Source organism: Narcine bancroftii, chromosome 1 (assembly GCF_036971445.1).
Source record: "Narcine bancroftii isolate sNarBan1 chromosome 1, sNarBan1.hap1, whole genome shotgun sequence".
Taxonomy (NCBI): domain Eukaryota; kingdom Metazoa; phylum Chordata; class Chondrichthyes; order Torpediniformes; family Narcinidae; genus Narcine; species Narcine bancroftii.
Window position 1 is genome coordinate 48,815,601 of NC_091469.1, and position 18,362 is coordinate 48,833,962.

Sequence of the window (18,362 nt, forward strand, 5' to 3'; positions counted from 1 at the left end):
AATTATTAAAAGTTAAACAAAATAATTAGATTTGAGTCTGGTTTTGTAATGAGGTTTTCAGAGTTGGTTGTGGTGATTTTTCATAAATCTTTTTCAACATAACCATTCCACTAAAACTTAAAATGATATTAGAAAATGGATGGAGAAATATCATCTTAAAATGCAGAAAATAAAGTAAATTCAATTTGAAAAATCATTAAGTGCAGAGTATTATATGCTCAAGATGTTCTATCACAGTATGAACTTTTTGAGAGCCCTTGCCAGCAAATAATGTATTTTACTGGGAGGTGTGTGTGTGTGTGCGTGGTGTGTGATTGTGTGTGTGTCTGTCTGTGTGTCTGTCTGTGTGTGTGTGTGTGTGTGTGTGTGTGTGTGTGTGTGTGTGTGTGTGTGTGTGTGTGTGTGTGTGTGTGTGTGTGTGTGCGTGCGCAGCCCAATTCAATGAAACTTCACTAATCTCAGTCTCTCAGATCGAGACTTTTCAATGTTAATCAATCACAGAAGCTAACTCCAGAAATTATCTCAGAAATTAAATAATGTGCCCTTTAAAAGCAGATAATTATTCAGAAAATAGCACTGCTCATTTTAAAATAAGGCTTACAAACAACATAATTAAGGAAAGGTGGTGGTAATTCTGAATGGAGGTTATGGCAACATTCTTTGACTTTACATGCCGTAGGTGAGAAACTGCTTCCAAGTGGCATTTTTCAGTTCTTTAACATACAAAAATATATATTTTTAAACTCTCAGCTGAGAAAAGGGTATTATAAAGGAAGAAATATCACTGCAGCAGACACAGAATTGCTCATTAATGCAATCAATCTTTTTTATAAAAAAATATCCAAAATTATTAATCAGAAAAAAGAATTGTGTCAGCAAGAAAAGCAGGAAAAAGCAGTGGAGGAAAAAGGAAGGGAATAAATCTGCACTCAGAGAAGGGAAAGTTGGTGTAGTCCAGCAAAAGGGCAGTGTAAAGCACTGCCAATTCAATTAGGGAGGCTATGACCAAAAAAATACTATATACTTATATGTCCTCCAGTTCCAAAGCTGAGAATCTAGGCCAGGAACCATCTGCTCTGTTAATGCGAGCTGAAACAAAAATTGGATTGTTAAGAACTCCTGCAAAACAAGATGCTGCTGGGAATCTAAGCAATTCATTAAGAAGGCAAAACATCCTCTGACGCAGGAAATAAGAAATTTTTTTAAAAAAAACAGAAAATGCTGGAAAATTTGGCAATCAAGCAGTATCTGCAAAAGTTCTGATGACAAGTAGAAAAATCCCCTCTATTTCACTCTCTACAGATGCTGCCAGACTTAAAATGTCAGCAATTTCTTACAAACCCATTAAGATTTTTTTTCCACAACTTTTGGAACTACCACATATAGTGGATGTTAATATATTGGACTAGCGGGGATCTTCAGATTCTGCTAAATTCAAACATGGAGGTCTTAAATGCTTTTTTAAAAATTATATTTTGCTACTAAGCCAATTTACTTTTTTCCATGAATTAAATCCAGCTTTGAATGGTTGGATAACTCAACCCATTGAAAGTGCTTAGATTTATACATAGTCTCAATCAGCAGAGATGTATACATTTCTTCATGAGTACATTCTGAGCATGTTCCACCCCAATAATTAACTAGTGGAATATCATTGTCATGTGAATTAGTGGTAAATTGCTCTGATTTTGTAGCACTGATCAGTCAGTTAATTTTCACTACAACCTTCTGGTAAATTGATTCTGTTCAGTGAAATTATCCACCCACCTCACTTCAGTTTCTTAAACCTGTAAACATTCAATCAAATCTATCTGATCAGCTGTGCTCTGTTCTTCTCCATCTATCTGATCAGCTGTGCTCTGTTCTTCTCCATCTATCTGATCAGCTGTGCTCTGTTCTTCTCCATCTATCTGATCAGCTGTGCTCTGTTCTTCTCCATCTATCTGATCAGCTGTGCTCTGTTCTTCTCCATCTATCTGATCAGCTGTGCTCTGTTCTTCTCCATCTATCTGATCAGCTGTGCTCTGTTCTTCTCCATCTTGCCCAACTTGGTTTGCAATCATTTCCCTCCTCTATGTTACATTTTCATCGTTAGGTCACTGCAAGTGTCTCATATTTATAAAGCTTTTCCATGTTTTTTATTACATCTGTTTCGAGGACTTGCTAGATGTACTACTTCTTTACATCAGTGTTGCTCTTTAGCAATAATACAGAGAATGTGGAGGTTTGGTACGACACCAGAAACCCTGGCAAATTTCTACATAGGTGTGGTGGAAAGTGTGTTGACTGGCTGCATCTCAGTCTGGTAAGGGAACACCAATACGCCTGAGCATAAAGCCCTCCAAAAGTTAGTGGACACAGCCCTGGACATCACAAGCAAATCCCTCCCGACTACCGAGTACATCTATAGGAAATGCTGCTGCCACCCAGCACAAACTCTGTTCTTGCTGTAACCATCAGGAAAGAGGTGTAGGTGCCACAAGACTCACACCACCAAGTTCAGAAACAGCTGTTATCCCTCCACCATAAGACTCCTCAATGACAAACTCAATCAGAGACTCATTTAAGGACTCTTGTGAACTTAATTGATTTTCTTTGTTCTCTCTGTATTGCAGTCAGTTTGTTTACATTTGTTATCTGTTTACAGCTCTTTTACATGTTTATGCTGTGGACCGTTTGTTTTTTGCACTACCACTTAATAGTAATTCTACCTGGCCTGCAGGAAAAAAGGAATCTTAGGGTTGTATGTGATGTCATGTATGTACTCTGACAATAAATCTGAAATCAGATATAAGATTGCATCTTAGAATGAACTCCATTTTTATTTGTTATGTAAAATAACCTCTCTGCTCAGTAAGACTAAGAATGGCACATTTGGAAGTGGAAATCCACCAGGAGGGGAATTTGGGCTTGAATGCAGAGCTCAAACAAGTGTAAAAAACATATTAAACAAGATTTTTTTTAAATAGAAATTGTATGGCAGTTGGATTTTATTTGTTAAAAAAATCAAAATGTTCTCTGCCATCTGTAAGAATTGGAACAACAATGTTAATCAGGCAATTTAAAATGAGACCCTGAATCTCCACAATGAGATCAAAAAATATGTCGGCCCAAAACAACATTAATCTGATTACATTAAATATTACATCTGTTTCAATACTCTGCTTTAGAAATGGCAAATACAAATTATTTTATATTACCCCAAATACTAAAATTAATTAAAAGCTGAAAACTAAAATTAAACATTTTAGCTTCTGAACTCTTCTAACAGCAACATAGTGACAACAAAGGAAGCCTTCTTACCAAGATCATTGTTGCTCATTACAGCATTGGATGCTCGAAGCCTTGGACCTTGCTGCGTGAAATTATAGCCGAATTTCAGAAGGGCTGGATTTTGCTCCAACATATTTGCGATTTCCATTTCTACTTTATTACCCAACTGCTGGCACTGTAAATACAAAGGATACATCGTATACTTCAATAAACTGCATTTATATGAGAATCCTGACATAACTAAATGACCCTGAGCACTTTAAAGGAACAGAAGCATTGACAGATATCACAATTCCATTGTCCTTGTACATAGCCAACTGTTTAATTTGGGACTAGTCCAGGAAAAGAACCTCACCTTAGAAAAACCTTCTTTTAAACACTAAGGAAATATACAATTGAAATTAGTTTATATATATGTATATTTTAAACCAAAACAGAACGTATCTTACCTGATTGTCAATTTTAAGTTCAACCAATGAGTTGTTGTATTGGAGGGCTTTCACTAGAGCCAGGATTCCATTACCAGTGATAAAATTGGACTCCACATTCAAACTCTTCAATGTTTTGTTAACTTTCAGCATTTCTGCAAAAGACTTGAGAAAGAGTTGAGAAATAGTAAAGCATATATAAAGCCATCAAACATCATTGATAATATTGTTGAATACCATACACTGAACACAATCTGTCTTAAATACCAATAGTTCATTTGCATGACCAGAACTGATTGCAAATACCTGCTCAATCAAACTGTTCTACATAACATTAATTCTGGAATAAATCTGTCAATTCAGTGGAATTCCAGGATCCAGGATTCAATGTATTCCTGTAATTTTTTGGGCATGTTTTTATTCTTGTAATAACATCAAACAAACAATTTTTAGTGTGCAGCCTGCAAAATTATAATATAATTCCATAAAATTCTGCTTATTATTACTTTGTATGGAAAGAACCATTCACCAATAAAGTCATTGGAGGGAATCCGAAAAGTATCTTGCTTAGAAAGGAATTCAGATTGATTTCCTGTAACACTTCTCACTTTTTTGTCCTCTAACATATCTGTAACACTCTGCATCGTTCTCTTTCACCACTTCACATCTTACATTCTTTGATTTTTCTCTTTCTCATGACTACTCTGTCTTAATATTCTCTTAACAATCCTTTGCCCCTTCATTATAATCCTCCCCAATTGCAATGTTAGTCTTCCTGAGATTTGGCAGGATTGATAGGAATCAATTCTGAACACAGACCATTAGGCTTTGTTAATTTTCTCCATAGCTTTATACAATAAGGAAGATAGTTAAAAACTGGGAAGGAAGTAGGATCAGACACACAGCTCCAGAGTAAAGATTATGTTTATTTTATTCTATTCTATTTTGAGTACTTCTAGAAATAAAGTCTATTTAGTAAAAAAAAAACAAATTGGTAAAAAAATGGCTATTTGGTAAAAAGAGATCTGGAGGAAAGGGGTCAACGCAGGAAATAGATAATCCAAAATAGGGTTCTAAATCAAAATGACAGTCCAAAAACTTAGAAATACCACTTATAATATGTGGAGATTGGGTGTCCTATTTCAAGTAGGTGATGCAGAATACCTTAAAGCAAAATGGATGTGAAGTGGTTACAATGGCTGCCTGGCAGAGCTCTCTTTATTGTTGTTACACAATAGCGCTGCCTGTTGACCCAAGTCTTGTATAAAGATGTCAGTTCAGATTTGATACATTCCTGGAGTCACCATGTGACCTTTCTCTTCCTGCTTCCACACTCCTGTATTTGATTGAGGGTAAGAGGAGAGTTTGAGGTGCTTCGCTGATCGAGAAGAAATGAATCCAAGCTTGAGACAGCAATTTTTAAAATTTGTGTGAGAAAATGGACCATTCAGGAAAACAACAAACTTTTGCAAATGTGGCACTTTAAATGTCACACAAACATTAATATATTACAATATGCCAAATTATCAGAGAGAGAGAACCAAACACAGATGCAATGTTTTGACACTAAAAGGCCAAAGTTATTGAACCGTATCTTTCAAAGTTATTGAGCTCCCATTCCATTTTGATTTATTTTATTTTCATAATATTTTGGTTAAATAGCAACCTTATAAAAATGTTGATATTGAATTATTAAAACACAGGAAATTCTTTGCAGAACAATCTGAGAAATCAGTAGATCTTGGAATATATCATCAGTGACTCAGGCAAGTGGCTACAAATAATAAGGGCAAAAACACTGCGGCTTTTTATCAATCAACCAACTTTTATACCACCTGACTAGATCTGGCATTCTCTGTTGGTATTTCAGTGGTCAATATAAATCTGGGCACATAATTTTAAATCATGAAAAAGGATGGCTGGATAGATGTAGATAAAGAATAGCTAGAAATGATTCATTTACATGTATTAAATAATAATACAAATGTTCCAGGCATTCTCAAGTTTCCAATATGTAGTAGCCTTCTGTCTTCTTTCTTCCTGTCTATCTCTTAATTCATTTGCAGTTACGTACATTAAGTTTTTTGTGCTCTGCACCAACTTAGTTTTGAATTATTTACTCTTTATTTGCTCTTATTATGAAAAATAAACTATTTTCTACATGTACCTTTTCAGTAAAGCATAATCATTCTTTAATCTTTCATTATTAATTATACTTACAATAGCAACGGGATCATTACTTCGGGTTCCTACCATGCTGAATTTCTTTACATGTATATTGTCCTTCAAAGCTTCTGCATATGCTTTCAGTGTGGCAAGGGGAATGTTCTAGGAACAAAATTTACACAAGATAATTACAAATATGGTAAAAAAAATATATATTTAAAGCTTGATTTGTTTTGCACTTTAAATCTTATCCATTCAGTTGTTCCAAATATTTACCACCCATTTTTCTGGATTATTAGCCAGAAGTTATAGATCTTCAGGCCTCTTTAATCAATTTGATGTCCTTTGTAACCCAACTCACAGTATATTCAGTTTACTTTTTTCCCTCATATATATGTATATCTACGAGCCTCCAGATGAGTCCATCAACCCCACGCCCCCTCCCCAGCCCACCTTCACAACCACCCCACCAGAAATTGATAGTAAATAATGCAAAGTAGGACAACTTTAGCTAATGAAGATCATTACAGAGCTGTGTTCTTAAAGTTTTTGCTCCTCTCTGAAATCCAAAGAATGTGTTGTCAGATTTTTGTTAACCCATTCTCCAATTTTTAAACCTTGCAAGTTACCATAGAACCTAATTAAATTAACAAATCTTATCCTCTATGACCGTGACCACAACACATTATTCCTATCTCATTCTTGAGATGCCTGTAGCCTCTGGCGTGGTGAGTTTATTTCTTCCTCCAACAAGCCTTACAGTTATATTACACAGAAAGAGGTCCTTCAGCCCACTCGTCCATGCTGACCAAGTTGTTAGTCCCATTGTCTGCATTCAGATCAAATCCCCCTAAGTAGTTCTTTTAAACATTGTAGTTTTACTTACTTGATGAGCTATCAATAACTCCAAAGAATAGAAGTTACTTGACTGAAAGGCTTTTATTACCATAAACTGAAGGCACGTCTCATGTTGTTGACCCGAGACTCAAGCTTGTTCTGGGGGAGGGGTTTTGGCATTGCCGCCTTTATTAGGGGAATCAAGGGGAAGGAGCCACAGGTACAATCAGTAAGGGGCGGGCCAGCCATACACATACAAACAGTATTAACAGTGGTTCCACCACATTCACCCCGCTCTCTTAACAGACACCCAGTGGGGTGAAGTGGGTTCCATGTCCATCACAAATTCAGTCTGTCCGGAGGTCTTGTCCACCAATGTGGACATCGTAGTGTGGGCTGTGGCTCGGCTGTTAACTCCTGGATGTTCTGGTCGTTGTCAGTGAGTGGGGTTTCTGGCAACTGAACTGAGACAGTTGGGGCGGGGCTGGGGCAGGGTAACATGATATGTGATGGGTGTTCATGCGGAGTAGATGTACTGGTTGGTTGGCCGGACTCCTGGGGTCTCCCGTGCACACCAGTTCCCAAATGGACACAGTGTCCTCATGCCCATCTGGGTACGCCACATGAGCGTATTGGGGGTTGACATGGAGGAGATGGACCCTCTTGACCAGTGGGTTGGACTTATGGCTTCTCACATACTTCTGGAGCAGGACTGGCCCTGAGAACATCAACCAGGATGGCAGCGTGGTCCCTGACCCAGACTTCCTGGGGAAGGAAAACAACCTTTCATGAGGGGTGGCATTGGTTGCAGTGCATAGGAGGGATCTAATTGTGTGGAGTGCTTCGGGGAGGACCTCTTGCCAGTGGGAGACAGACAGGCTTTTTGACCTCAGGACTAGGAGGACAGCCTTCCAGATGGTGGTGTTCTCCCTTTCCACCTGGCTGTTCCCTCGTAGGTTGTAGCTGGTGGTTTTGCTTGTGGTGATACCTCTGGCCAGCAGATATTGACGCAGCTCATCACTCATGAAAGAGGACCCCCGGTCGGTATGAATAAAGCAGGGGTATCTGAACAGAGTGAAGAGGTTGTTCAAGGCTTTAATGATGGTGGCAGAGGTCATGTCCAGTCAGGGAATGGCAAACAGGAAACATGAGGTGAGTACTCATCTGTGATGTTGAGGAAATACACATTGAGGTTCGAAGAGAGAAGGGGGCCCTTGAAATCCATGTTCAGGCACTCAAAGGGATGGGTGGCCTTAATCAGGTGCAACCTGTATGGCTTGGAGAAGTGGGGTTTGCTCTCTACACAGACCTGGCAGTTTTTGGTCATCATCCTGAACTGAATAGGGGAGATTGCGAGCTTTGATGAAATGGAAGAACCTGGTGACCCCAGGGTGGGAGAGATCAGTGTGGAGGGCTTGTAAACAGTCTATCCGTGCATATGCGCAAAGTTCATCGGGACAGTCTTGTTGAGTTTTCCGGGTCAGTACAAGATCTCATAGTTGTAGGTGGAAAGTTCAATTCTCCACCTCAAAATCTTGCTGTTCTTGATTTTTCCCCTCTGCTTGTTATTGAACATGAAAGCGACTGCACATTGGTCAGTCAGCAGGGAAAATTATTTGCTGGCAAGATAGCGCCTCCAGTTCCATACTGCCTCAACGATGGCCTGGGCCTCCTTCTCAATGGGCCTCCTTCTCAATGCCTTTAATTTCAGGGCCTTGGAGGATGTGAGATAAAAATGCTACAGGTCTGCCACCCGGTTAAGTGTGGTGGCCAGGGCAAGTTGGACGCACCAGTCTTCACCTGGAATGGGATGGATTTGTCGACAGTGTGCATAGCAGCCTTGGCAATATCACTTTTGATGTGGCTGAAGGCTTCACGGGCCTTTGCCGACAGGGGAAATGAGGTGGCTTTTATGAGGGGGTGGGCCTTATCCGCATAGTTGGGGACCCAATGGGCATAATAGGGGAAAAACCCCAGGCACCTTTTCAGGGCCTTGAGGCTGTGGGGAATTGGGAGTTCCAACAGATGGGCGCACACAATTAGGATTGGGGCCAATAGCTCCTTTCTTTACGATGCAGTATAGCCATGAGTGATGTGCACTCATGAATACACATTTATCTTTGTTGTAGGTGAGGTTCAGGCTTTTGGCTGTCTGGAAGTATTTCCAGAGGTTGGTCCTGCAGATCGTGTCGAGGTAGGGGAATGTGACCAGTGGCCTGTGCTTGACCACTATTTGGTTCATCTCCTTCAGAAGATGGAGACTCCATTGGTGACCCCAAAGGGGACCCTCAGAAAGTGGTAGAAGTGGCCATCCACCTTGAACACAGTGTACTGGCAGACCTCTGGGTGGATAGGGAGCTGGTGCTATGCCACCTTTAAGTCAATGGTGGAAAATATCGGATATTGGGCGATTTGGTTTACAGTGTTGACTATGTGAGTGAGGGGGTCCAGTTGCGTAAACCTGTTAATGGTCTGATTGTAGTCAACAACCATTCGGTGTTTTTCCCTGCTCTGAAACACCACTACCCGAGCTCTACTGGGTTTGATGATCCTCTCATTCAGGAGCCGTCTCACCTCTGATTTGATAAAGGCTCAGTCCCCAGCACTATATAGCCTGCCCTTGGTGGTGATGGCCTTATAGATGAGGGTGAGGTCAGCAAACAGAGATGGAGGGCGGGGGGGGGTGGTGGGAGGGGTGGGGGGGGTTGGTCTGGAAGGTGGAGATCCTGTAGGTCACGTACAGTGAGCAGATCCCGACTTGCTGGTTGGGCACATTCTGATGGGAGGGCGGGAGGGTTTAAAAACTGTTGGTTGCAGACTGTGAGGGGGGAATGGGGCCTGTCATATTCCATAGTGACACTCTTAAGGAGGCACTGAAAGTAGTACAGGCGAGCAGAGCTGTGGCATCACAAGGAGTTTAAAATTTTTATACTCTGCGCCACACACGGTCAGCGTCACTATGCAGCTGCTGCAGATCTCTGTCGAGTGGGACTTAGAGGCCATGGGGTCACTAACTCACTTGTCTCACTGCAAGGGAGTAACGCTGCTTCGTGGCAGGGTGGATGAAGCTCTCTGTGCTCCCGCTATTGAACAGGCAGCTTGTCTTGCATCCATTTACCTCGATGTCTATTCATGACCTGGCAAGCTGATGAGGGCTGCTTTGGTCGAGCATGACTGAAGCCAGAGTAGCGTCACTGTCTGATCCATTATACTGGCTAATGATCTGGTCAGATAGTGGCATCCAAGATGGCAACCCCCATGGCACGCACGTGACACTGTTGTTGTTCATCGAAAGTGGCATCATCCAAGACGACGGTGGCCCCCACTGTCCACACAGGCCGCTGCTTGGGTTAGAAGGTTGCTTGGGATTTGCATACCTTCGCGTAGTGCCCTTTCTTCCTGCAGCCGAAACAGACCACTGGGCAGCGCTTCCTTGGGTGCCTTTGCTGGCCGCAGAAGTAGCACTTTGGGTGCTTGCCAGTGGGGACGGCCATAGTCAGGTCAGGACGTGTGATCCAAGATGGCATCACCCATGTTCCCAAGGCGGCAGCCACATTATCAGTCAAAAAAGAGACCTCATTGCGGAGGTCTACTTCCAGAATTTTGCTTTGTTCGATTGCTTTCTGCAGCTTCAGCTCATCATTCTAGCAGTCACTAGCAAATGTGATCCGATCAGTGTACTCTTCTGCTGATGCAGCAGCGCAGCCACAGGCCCAGGTTGCTTCTTACACGTGGCTAGGACGTGCCTGGCATAGACTCAATGCACCTGGGCCAGGTACTGGCCTTTCAGAATGTCCACTGCTTCAGTGAATGTCTCGCAGTCTCTGACCATCGGGTAAACTCAGTGCCCGGCCCGTGAGAACAGTAAGTGCAGCTTATCTGCGTCGGATTTGATGATCGTGGTGGAGGCCAGCAGAAACATGTTGAAAAAGCGTAGCCAGAGTTCAAACCTGTCAGAGGCTTCCAGTGATCGCAGGTCGATTTTCAGCCTCTCTGGTCTCAGCAACTTGTCCATTCCAAAAAGATTATGGTAATTAAATTGATGAGCTTTCAATAACTCCAAAGACTAGAAACTACCTGACCGATAGGCTTTTATTACCATAAACTAAAGTAACATCTCGTTGCTGACCCGCGATCCGAACTTGTTCTGGGGCCAGGAGTTATGGCGTTGCCATCTTTATTAGGGGAATCAAGGGGGAGGAGCCACAGGTACTATCAACAAGGGGCGGGTCAACCATACACATACAAACAGTTAACAGTGGTTCCACCACATTACCTTTACCATTTCCTCTGCAGGTTGTTCCAAAATCCACTACCCTCTGTGTGGAAAAAGTTGCCCCTTTTAAATCTTTCCCCACTAACTTAAATCTATATACTCTAGCTTTACACATCTCTTCTCTGCCTTTAATTGAAAGTAAGGTGGTACCAAATAACTCACTCATTTTGTGGGAATTATGTTGGAAAAGAAAACCTTTAATAACTACAGTATGTAATCATATTCTTTGTCCTTGCCCAATTTCAAAATTACTTATCCACTGGCAGCTACTAAAACATCTCTAACTGTAGCTTCAATCTCTTCCCAATGTTGACTCTGAAGTTCTCCTAATATCCACCTTGCATGCTGCCTGCAATGATTTGAAAAACTGAAGGAAGCTTCCACATCAACATGTACTTCACTCAGCATTATCTCACCACCACCTTTCTCAACTTCGATCATGGCTCTATATTTTCAGGCAGCTTGTACATTATGTAATCTTAGATGAACTGGAATTCTTCCAATTGAACCCATTGCCTTTTGAACTTAGAAATTTAACTAGTCCTGGAATATGCCAAGATAAAATGACAAGAAATTGGTGTTTACCATTAAATAATACAAATGTTTAAAACCCAACTTATTTGCAACATAAATACAAGATCTGCAGATACATGAATCTTTTTTTCCTTTTAAAATGTTTTTATTAATTTGATAGAGAGAATTATTACATGTAGATATTAATAATATAGCTTTTATATAATGCAATACAAGATATGAATCATATCAATTTATAAAATATCTTATAATTCTCAATAAAAGTGAAATATCCTTAAGAGAATTTCACCTCATATTCTAATATTGAGATATACATCAATCTCTTCTAGTTGTAGAAAAAACAAAAATAAGAACAAAAGAAAAAAAAGACTCTTTATCACAGATTCTTAGGATTAAATTAGAACCGTCCCCTTTTATTGCTTTATTTAGTTATTCTCTAGAAGAGAATTCAACACAAAAAAGTATAGTAGCTTTAACTTCATTGATGGCCAGACAAGCAATTTTGCTAAGACAGAGTAATACCAACTCGTATGCAATGGTAACAGGATGTTATGTCTTGCTTGACTTTGGAGAAAATTAGATCTAATGTTAAAGAGATCAAGGTTGAATTTGACAAAATATGGGCCCCATTCATGGACTATTATCATAATTTAATTACTTAGGCAGGGGTGCTCTGGGAGTTTTCTATCCAATGGTTGAGAACCAATATTTGATTCTTTACAGTTTCTTTGCTGGCGATCAAGTTTAGTGGGTGGGTTTAGATTAGATACGGGAATCTTGAGCAAACAATTAGAAATTGAGGGAATTCAATGGGTCAGAGAGCACCTATGAATAGTCAGTGTTTCAGTTGAGACTCATTGACTCTTTCTATCTTCCCCTTATTTGTTCATCTGTTAGTTCTTTAACCAGAACATTTTAGGTAAAAAAAAAAACCCTTAATCTGGAAAGAAGATCAAAAGGGTTGTATGTAGCAGTGGAAACAACAGCCCAAAAGGTACATAAATTATTTTCTCCCTGAGAGTTATACATTACGGAAATAGGCCATCAAATTCACACAAATAAGCACCCAGCTGCAATAATCCTACATTAATCCAATTTTATTCTCCCTAGCAACCCCTTCAGGTTCTACCACTAGTCACCCTCATTACAGGTGCAATTTATAGTGACCAATTAAGCTACCAACCTGGTATATGGAAGGAAACTGAAGCAGACAGAGGAAGCCCACACACCAATATGGAGTATTGAGTTCAGGATTGAACCTGAAACGGACTGAAACTGAAAGCCAACAGCTCTACTCGCTGTGTCACCATCCCACACCACAGTACCATCTATCAAAAGTTCAAATTATATCAAATAATAGACAGTACAGTAAAATTCCTGTTATTCAGGTTTCAAGCAACCAGCAGCCTCACGCATCTGTCAAAAATAATTGTGGAAAATAAATATGTAAAAAATACAGAAGTTTAAAATTGGCATGCCACACCATTAGTTTATCTCAAGCAACTGGAAAATTCTCTTATCCATCATCCACAAATCTCCATTGGTGCCTGACCCCTATGAGAAAACACAGAGGCCTGATTTAACCAATTTACTGAAGTATGAAAGTTAACACTTTTAGATTAGCAACAATTCATGGATAATCTTGCCTTTGAGGCAGAGTTTAGTGGTGTTGTTGGGGCAAGATAATAGAAGTTCTAATCTGCACCTAATGTCCTTTCAGGACATTATAAACACTAAGACCATGAGGATAAAGTGGGAAGTTTGTTGCATTGTCCAACATGAAATCAACTGATCAGGACAAAAGAAATAAAAATAAGACAAGAAGTGCAAACATTAATATAGATTTAACTTTACTATTCAAAGGATACATAATATGACCACAATATACTTCATAAGCAAAGGAAAAAAAAATAGGCAACTTACCACATCACCAGCATCTACACACAACACATTATGCTCCGTAATTTCCGCCACTTACATGATCCCACCACTAAACACATCCTCCCCTCTCCTCTCTCTGCCTTCTGTAGGGACTACTACCTCCATAACTCCCTCATCCACTCTACATTGGAGAGACTGGGCACAGACTGAGAGATCACTTTGCTGAGCACATTCTCTGAATATACATCAAGTGACAGGGATCTCCCAGTGACCAAACATTTCAATTCTGTGCCTCACTCCCATACTTTTTTTTTAAACTTTATTTATTCATTCAAAAAACAAATAATATGACATATGCAGCAATTAAACATGAACATTTTTTAATATATAGAAAAAAAAGAAAAGAAAAGAACCCCCCTCTTCAGCCAACTCTCCTAAGGAGAGCCATAAAAAAGAAAAAAGAAAGAATATTTAAAAAAAGTTAAATATACATATTAAAATCTAATCAATATAAATTGAAATGTAAATATTCTGAGTATAACAGCCACTTATTAATTTAAATATTATAATTATCATGCAAAACATACATAATTTTTTCCATTATTAAACAATATTTCATCTCATTATGCCATTTATTAATATCAATCATATTTGTATCTTTCCATGTACTAGCAATACATTTTTTCGCTACGGATAAAGCTAAATATACAAAAGCAAGCTGAAACTTATCTAATCCCAAGCCTTTCAGAGGTTGCAAACTACCCAATAAAAATACTGTTGGATCTAAAACTATTTTAATCTTATACAGATATTCTAAAAACGATTGAATTTTCTTCCAAAAAGATTGTATATGTATACATAACCAAACAGCATGAAAAAAGTTCCAACCGTATCACCACATCTAAAGCACAAATCTGATTCATTAAAACCATATTTTTTTTAATTTTTCAGGTGTCAAATATAATTGATGTAAAAAATTGTAATTAATCATTGCATAATGTGCATTTATCAATCTAGTTACACTATCATTACAAATATCTAACCAATCCTCTTCAGAAAAAGTAAAACCAATATCCACTTCCTATTTAATTTTAGATCTATCCGAACCCTTTTTATCCATACCATCCTGTAATATTTGATACATAAATGAAATATAACCCTTCTCTGGTAACTTCATAAGAGAAGTCTCAAATTTAATCATTTTAGGTAAAATCATATCTCTACCAAACATACATTTTACCAAAGATCGAATTTAATAATAAAGAAATAAAGAATTCTTATCAATACCGAAATCTTCCCTCATCTGATTAAAAGATAAAAACTTACCCTCTTTAAAACAATCTCCCAAATTTTTCACACCTTTAAATCTCCAATGCAATAAACTTTGATTATGTATTGAAAAAGAAATAAGTTGATTATTATACAATGGAGTCAAAGCCAATAATTTACCCCTAAAACCTATCATTTTATTTTTCTTTATCCATAACTTCTTTAAATGTTTTAGTATAGGCACATTATATTGTTGTAACAAATTTATATTCAACCTAAACAAAAATTGATGTATTTCAAATTCAGAAATACTTGCCATCTCAATTTTAGCCCAACCAGGGTGCCATTCCAAATCCATCAATGAACTAATAAATTTAAGTTGGGCTGCCTCATAATAATTTTGAAAATGTGGTAAACGTAGTCCCAACTCATATTTCCAAGTTAATTTATTCAAAGATACTCTTGAAAATTTACCCCTCCATAAAAACTCCCTAACCATTTTATTTAAATCTCAAAAAAAATTTATCAAGTAAATACAGAATAGATTGAAACAAATATTGTATACGTGGAAAGATATTCATCTTAATTGTATTTATCCTTTCCATTAAATTAATAGGTAAATCTTTCCATTTAATCAAATCAGTTTTAATTTTTTTCATTAACGGAGCATAATTTAATTTATGTAAAGATTGATAATTAACATTCAAAATTATACCCAGATATTTAATTCGATCAGTCCACTTCAAATTAATAATATTCTTATAAACTGAATAATCTCCTTCACTTACCAGTAATATTTCACTTTTTTCCCAATTAACTTTATATCCAGAAAGACATCCATATTGTATTAAACATTCCTTCAAATGCAAAAGTGACTGAGCTGGGTTTATTAAATACACCAATACATCATCAGCAAATAAATTAATTTTATACTCCTCATCTAAAACTTTCATACCTTGTATCTGTGTATTTAGTCTTATAAACTGTGCTAAAGATTCAATCACGAACGCAAACAAAGCTGGTGATAAAGGAGAAGCTTGACAAGTTGATCGAGTTAACTTAAAAGATTCCAAAATCAAATCATTCGTCAATACTCTAGCTACCGGTTTACTATATAGAGCCCTAATCCAACCAATAAAAGGACCAAACTTAAATTTCTCCAAAACTTTAAACAAAAATTCCATTCAATTCTATCAAATGCTTTTTCTGCATCTAAGGATAGCACCATCGGATGATCTAAAGATTGTCGAAATCTATTAATCAAACTAATCATGCGCAAAATGTTATCTGAAGCATATCTGTTCTTTATAAAACCTGTTTGATCCAAATGAATCAACCTTGGTAAAAATTTAGCCAATCTATTCGCTAATATTTTAGCTATTATTTTATAATCTACATTTAACAATGAAATTGGTCTATATGAAGATATTATTGGTCTATATAAAGATACTTTCAAAGGATCTCTATCTTTTTTAGTAATTACTGTAATTAAAGGACTAGAACAAGACTCAGGTAAATCATAATGTTCTCCAACTTGACGTAATACATCCCCAAACATTATAGATAAATCATCATAGAAAATTTTATAAAATTCAACCGGTATGCTGGTATTTTAATTTCCGAATCAGTAAATAGTTCTTCTAACTCCTATATATCTCCATTCTTTAATATCGGTAAATTCAACTGTGATTAAAAAAAATCAATCGATCCAGTTTCCTGTTTTCCTTCAGATGTATATAACTTTTTATAAAATTCATCATTAATCTCACAAGGTTTATAAGTAATAAGAGAATTCCATCTAACAGCATTAATAGTCTTCGATATCTGTTCTTTCTTTAATTGCCAAGCCAATACCTTATGTGCTTTCTCTCCCCATTCGTAATACCGTTGTTTAGTCCTATTAATCACGCATTCAAATTGATAAGATTGCAAAGTAATATATTTCACTTTCAGCCTAGATAATTCTATTTTCTGATCTTCTGTAGCATCTTTCTGAAATTCCTTTTCTAACTCATCGATCTGTTTCTCTAATTCAAGACTCTGATTTAATCGATTCTTTTTTATTTTAGAAGTATAACTAATTATTTGTCCTCTCAAATAGGCTTTCATAGCATCCCATAATATAAACTTACAAAAAAAATTAATTTTTTTTTAAATTCAATAAATTCCATATTTTTTAGCAACATTATATTAAATCTCCAACGATAAGCTATTTGAATTTTCTCATAAAGTTTCATATGTAAAATATAACAGAGAATGATCTGAAATCACCCTACTTTTATATTCCGCTTGTTGTATTTTCCCTTGTAAATGTGCTGATACTCAAAAGAAGTCAATCCTTGAAAACGATTAATGTCTAGATGAATAAAAGGAAAAATCTTTCTCTATCAGATTAATATGTCTCCAATTATCTATTAAATTAAGATCTTTCATCAACGCTTGGACCTGGATTGTCATCTTGGATTTTTTAACTTTCTTCGGAGATTTATCGAATAAAGGTTCCAAAACACAATTAAAATCACCACCAACTAAAACATTATCATTAGCTTGACCCAAACATAAATTGCATCCAAAATAAATACTTCATCATCTGCATTTGGAGCATAAATATTAAGTAAAGTCCAAAATTCACTAAAAATCTTACAATTCAATTTAAGAATACATCCTGCCTTTTCCTCCATTGATTGTAATTCAAAAGATAAATTTTTTATGTATCAAAATTGCTACACCTTTAGCTCTAGAATTAAATGAAGAAGAATATACATGCCCAACCAATCCCTTTTTAATTTCATGCTTTCCTTCACATTCAAATGTGTTTCTTGTAAAAAGGCAATATCAATTTTCATTTTCTTAATATACTCCAAGACTCGCTTACATTTAATCAGACTATTTAATCCTCGAACATTAAAAGTAGCAAACCTCAACTTTGACATATCTACTATTATTACTAAATACCAATAATATCTTTATATAAAAACTCAAATCAACGTATATAGTCTCTCCAATAAAAAAATTACAAATTAAAAAATAAAAAAAAATAAAAAATTTCAAAAAAGAAAGTCTCCCCCCACCCCAAAAAAAAATACCAAAAGGTAGTAATCCCCTAAACAAAAATTGGGTGTGGGTCACCCACCAGTGACTGATGACTAGTAAAGTACTTAGTGCAAATCTCTCCCTCCCCAGCCAAACAATCAATAACATCAAAATATCATAACAACAAAAGAAAAAGTAGAATTAGAAAATTCTTCTTTTCATCCAGAAGATTCCAATCTCGAAGATCCCATTTCAGAAGGAGGTGGACTCTTTCCATTCCCGTTTTCTGTTTCCAGAGCTACCAAATTTTTCTTTAGGAGATAATGGTGGACTATGTCTTTGTCCTCTTATATCTGGCAATGAATCAACATAAATCATTGCTTCACGATCAGTTTCAAAAAACCGAAATTGATAGTCTCCATAAAACACCTTCAACACTACAGGGTAATCAAAAGTAGACTTATAACCTTTACGCCACAAACCTTCTTTAACTGGATTGAATCAACGTCGACGTTGAATGACATCTCGACTCAGATCAGGATAAAAAAAAAGACTCTGCTATTCTGAATCAATAATGGGGTTTGTCGTTCTCTCGCATTTTGCACTGCAAGTCGAAGTATTGCTTCTCTATCCAAATAACTCAAACATCAAATTATTACCGGTCT

General features: G+C 37.2%; 1 protein-coding gene across 2 annotated transcripts in view; it reads right to left on the reverse strand.

The window, feature by feature from the left end:
* The window catches only part of tmod1 (tropomodulin 1), an 81,131-nt gene that overhangs the window by 8,629 nt on the left and 54,140 nt on the right, over window positions 1–18,362 (reverse strand). Inside the window, exons 6-9 of one of the 2 annotated variants that reach the window (XM_069926306.1) lie at window positions 5,922–6,029; window positions 3,723–3,866; window positions 3,304–3,448; window positions 1,025–1,089 (exon numbers count right to left, since the gene is read on the reverse strand). In XM_069926306.1, the coding sequence (XP_069782407.1) occupies window positions 1,025–1,089; window positions 3,304–3,448; window positions 3,723–3,866; window positions 5,922–6,029 (462 nt within the window). The remainder of the gene's footprint in view (window positions 1–1,024; window positions 1,090–3,303; window positions 3,449–3,722; window positions 3,867–5,921; window positions 6,030–18,362) is intronic. The other variant, XM_069926297.1, reaches the window with a different exon arrangement.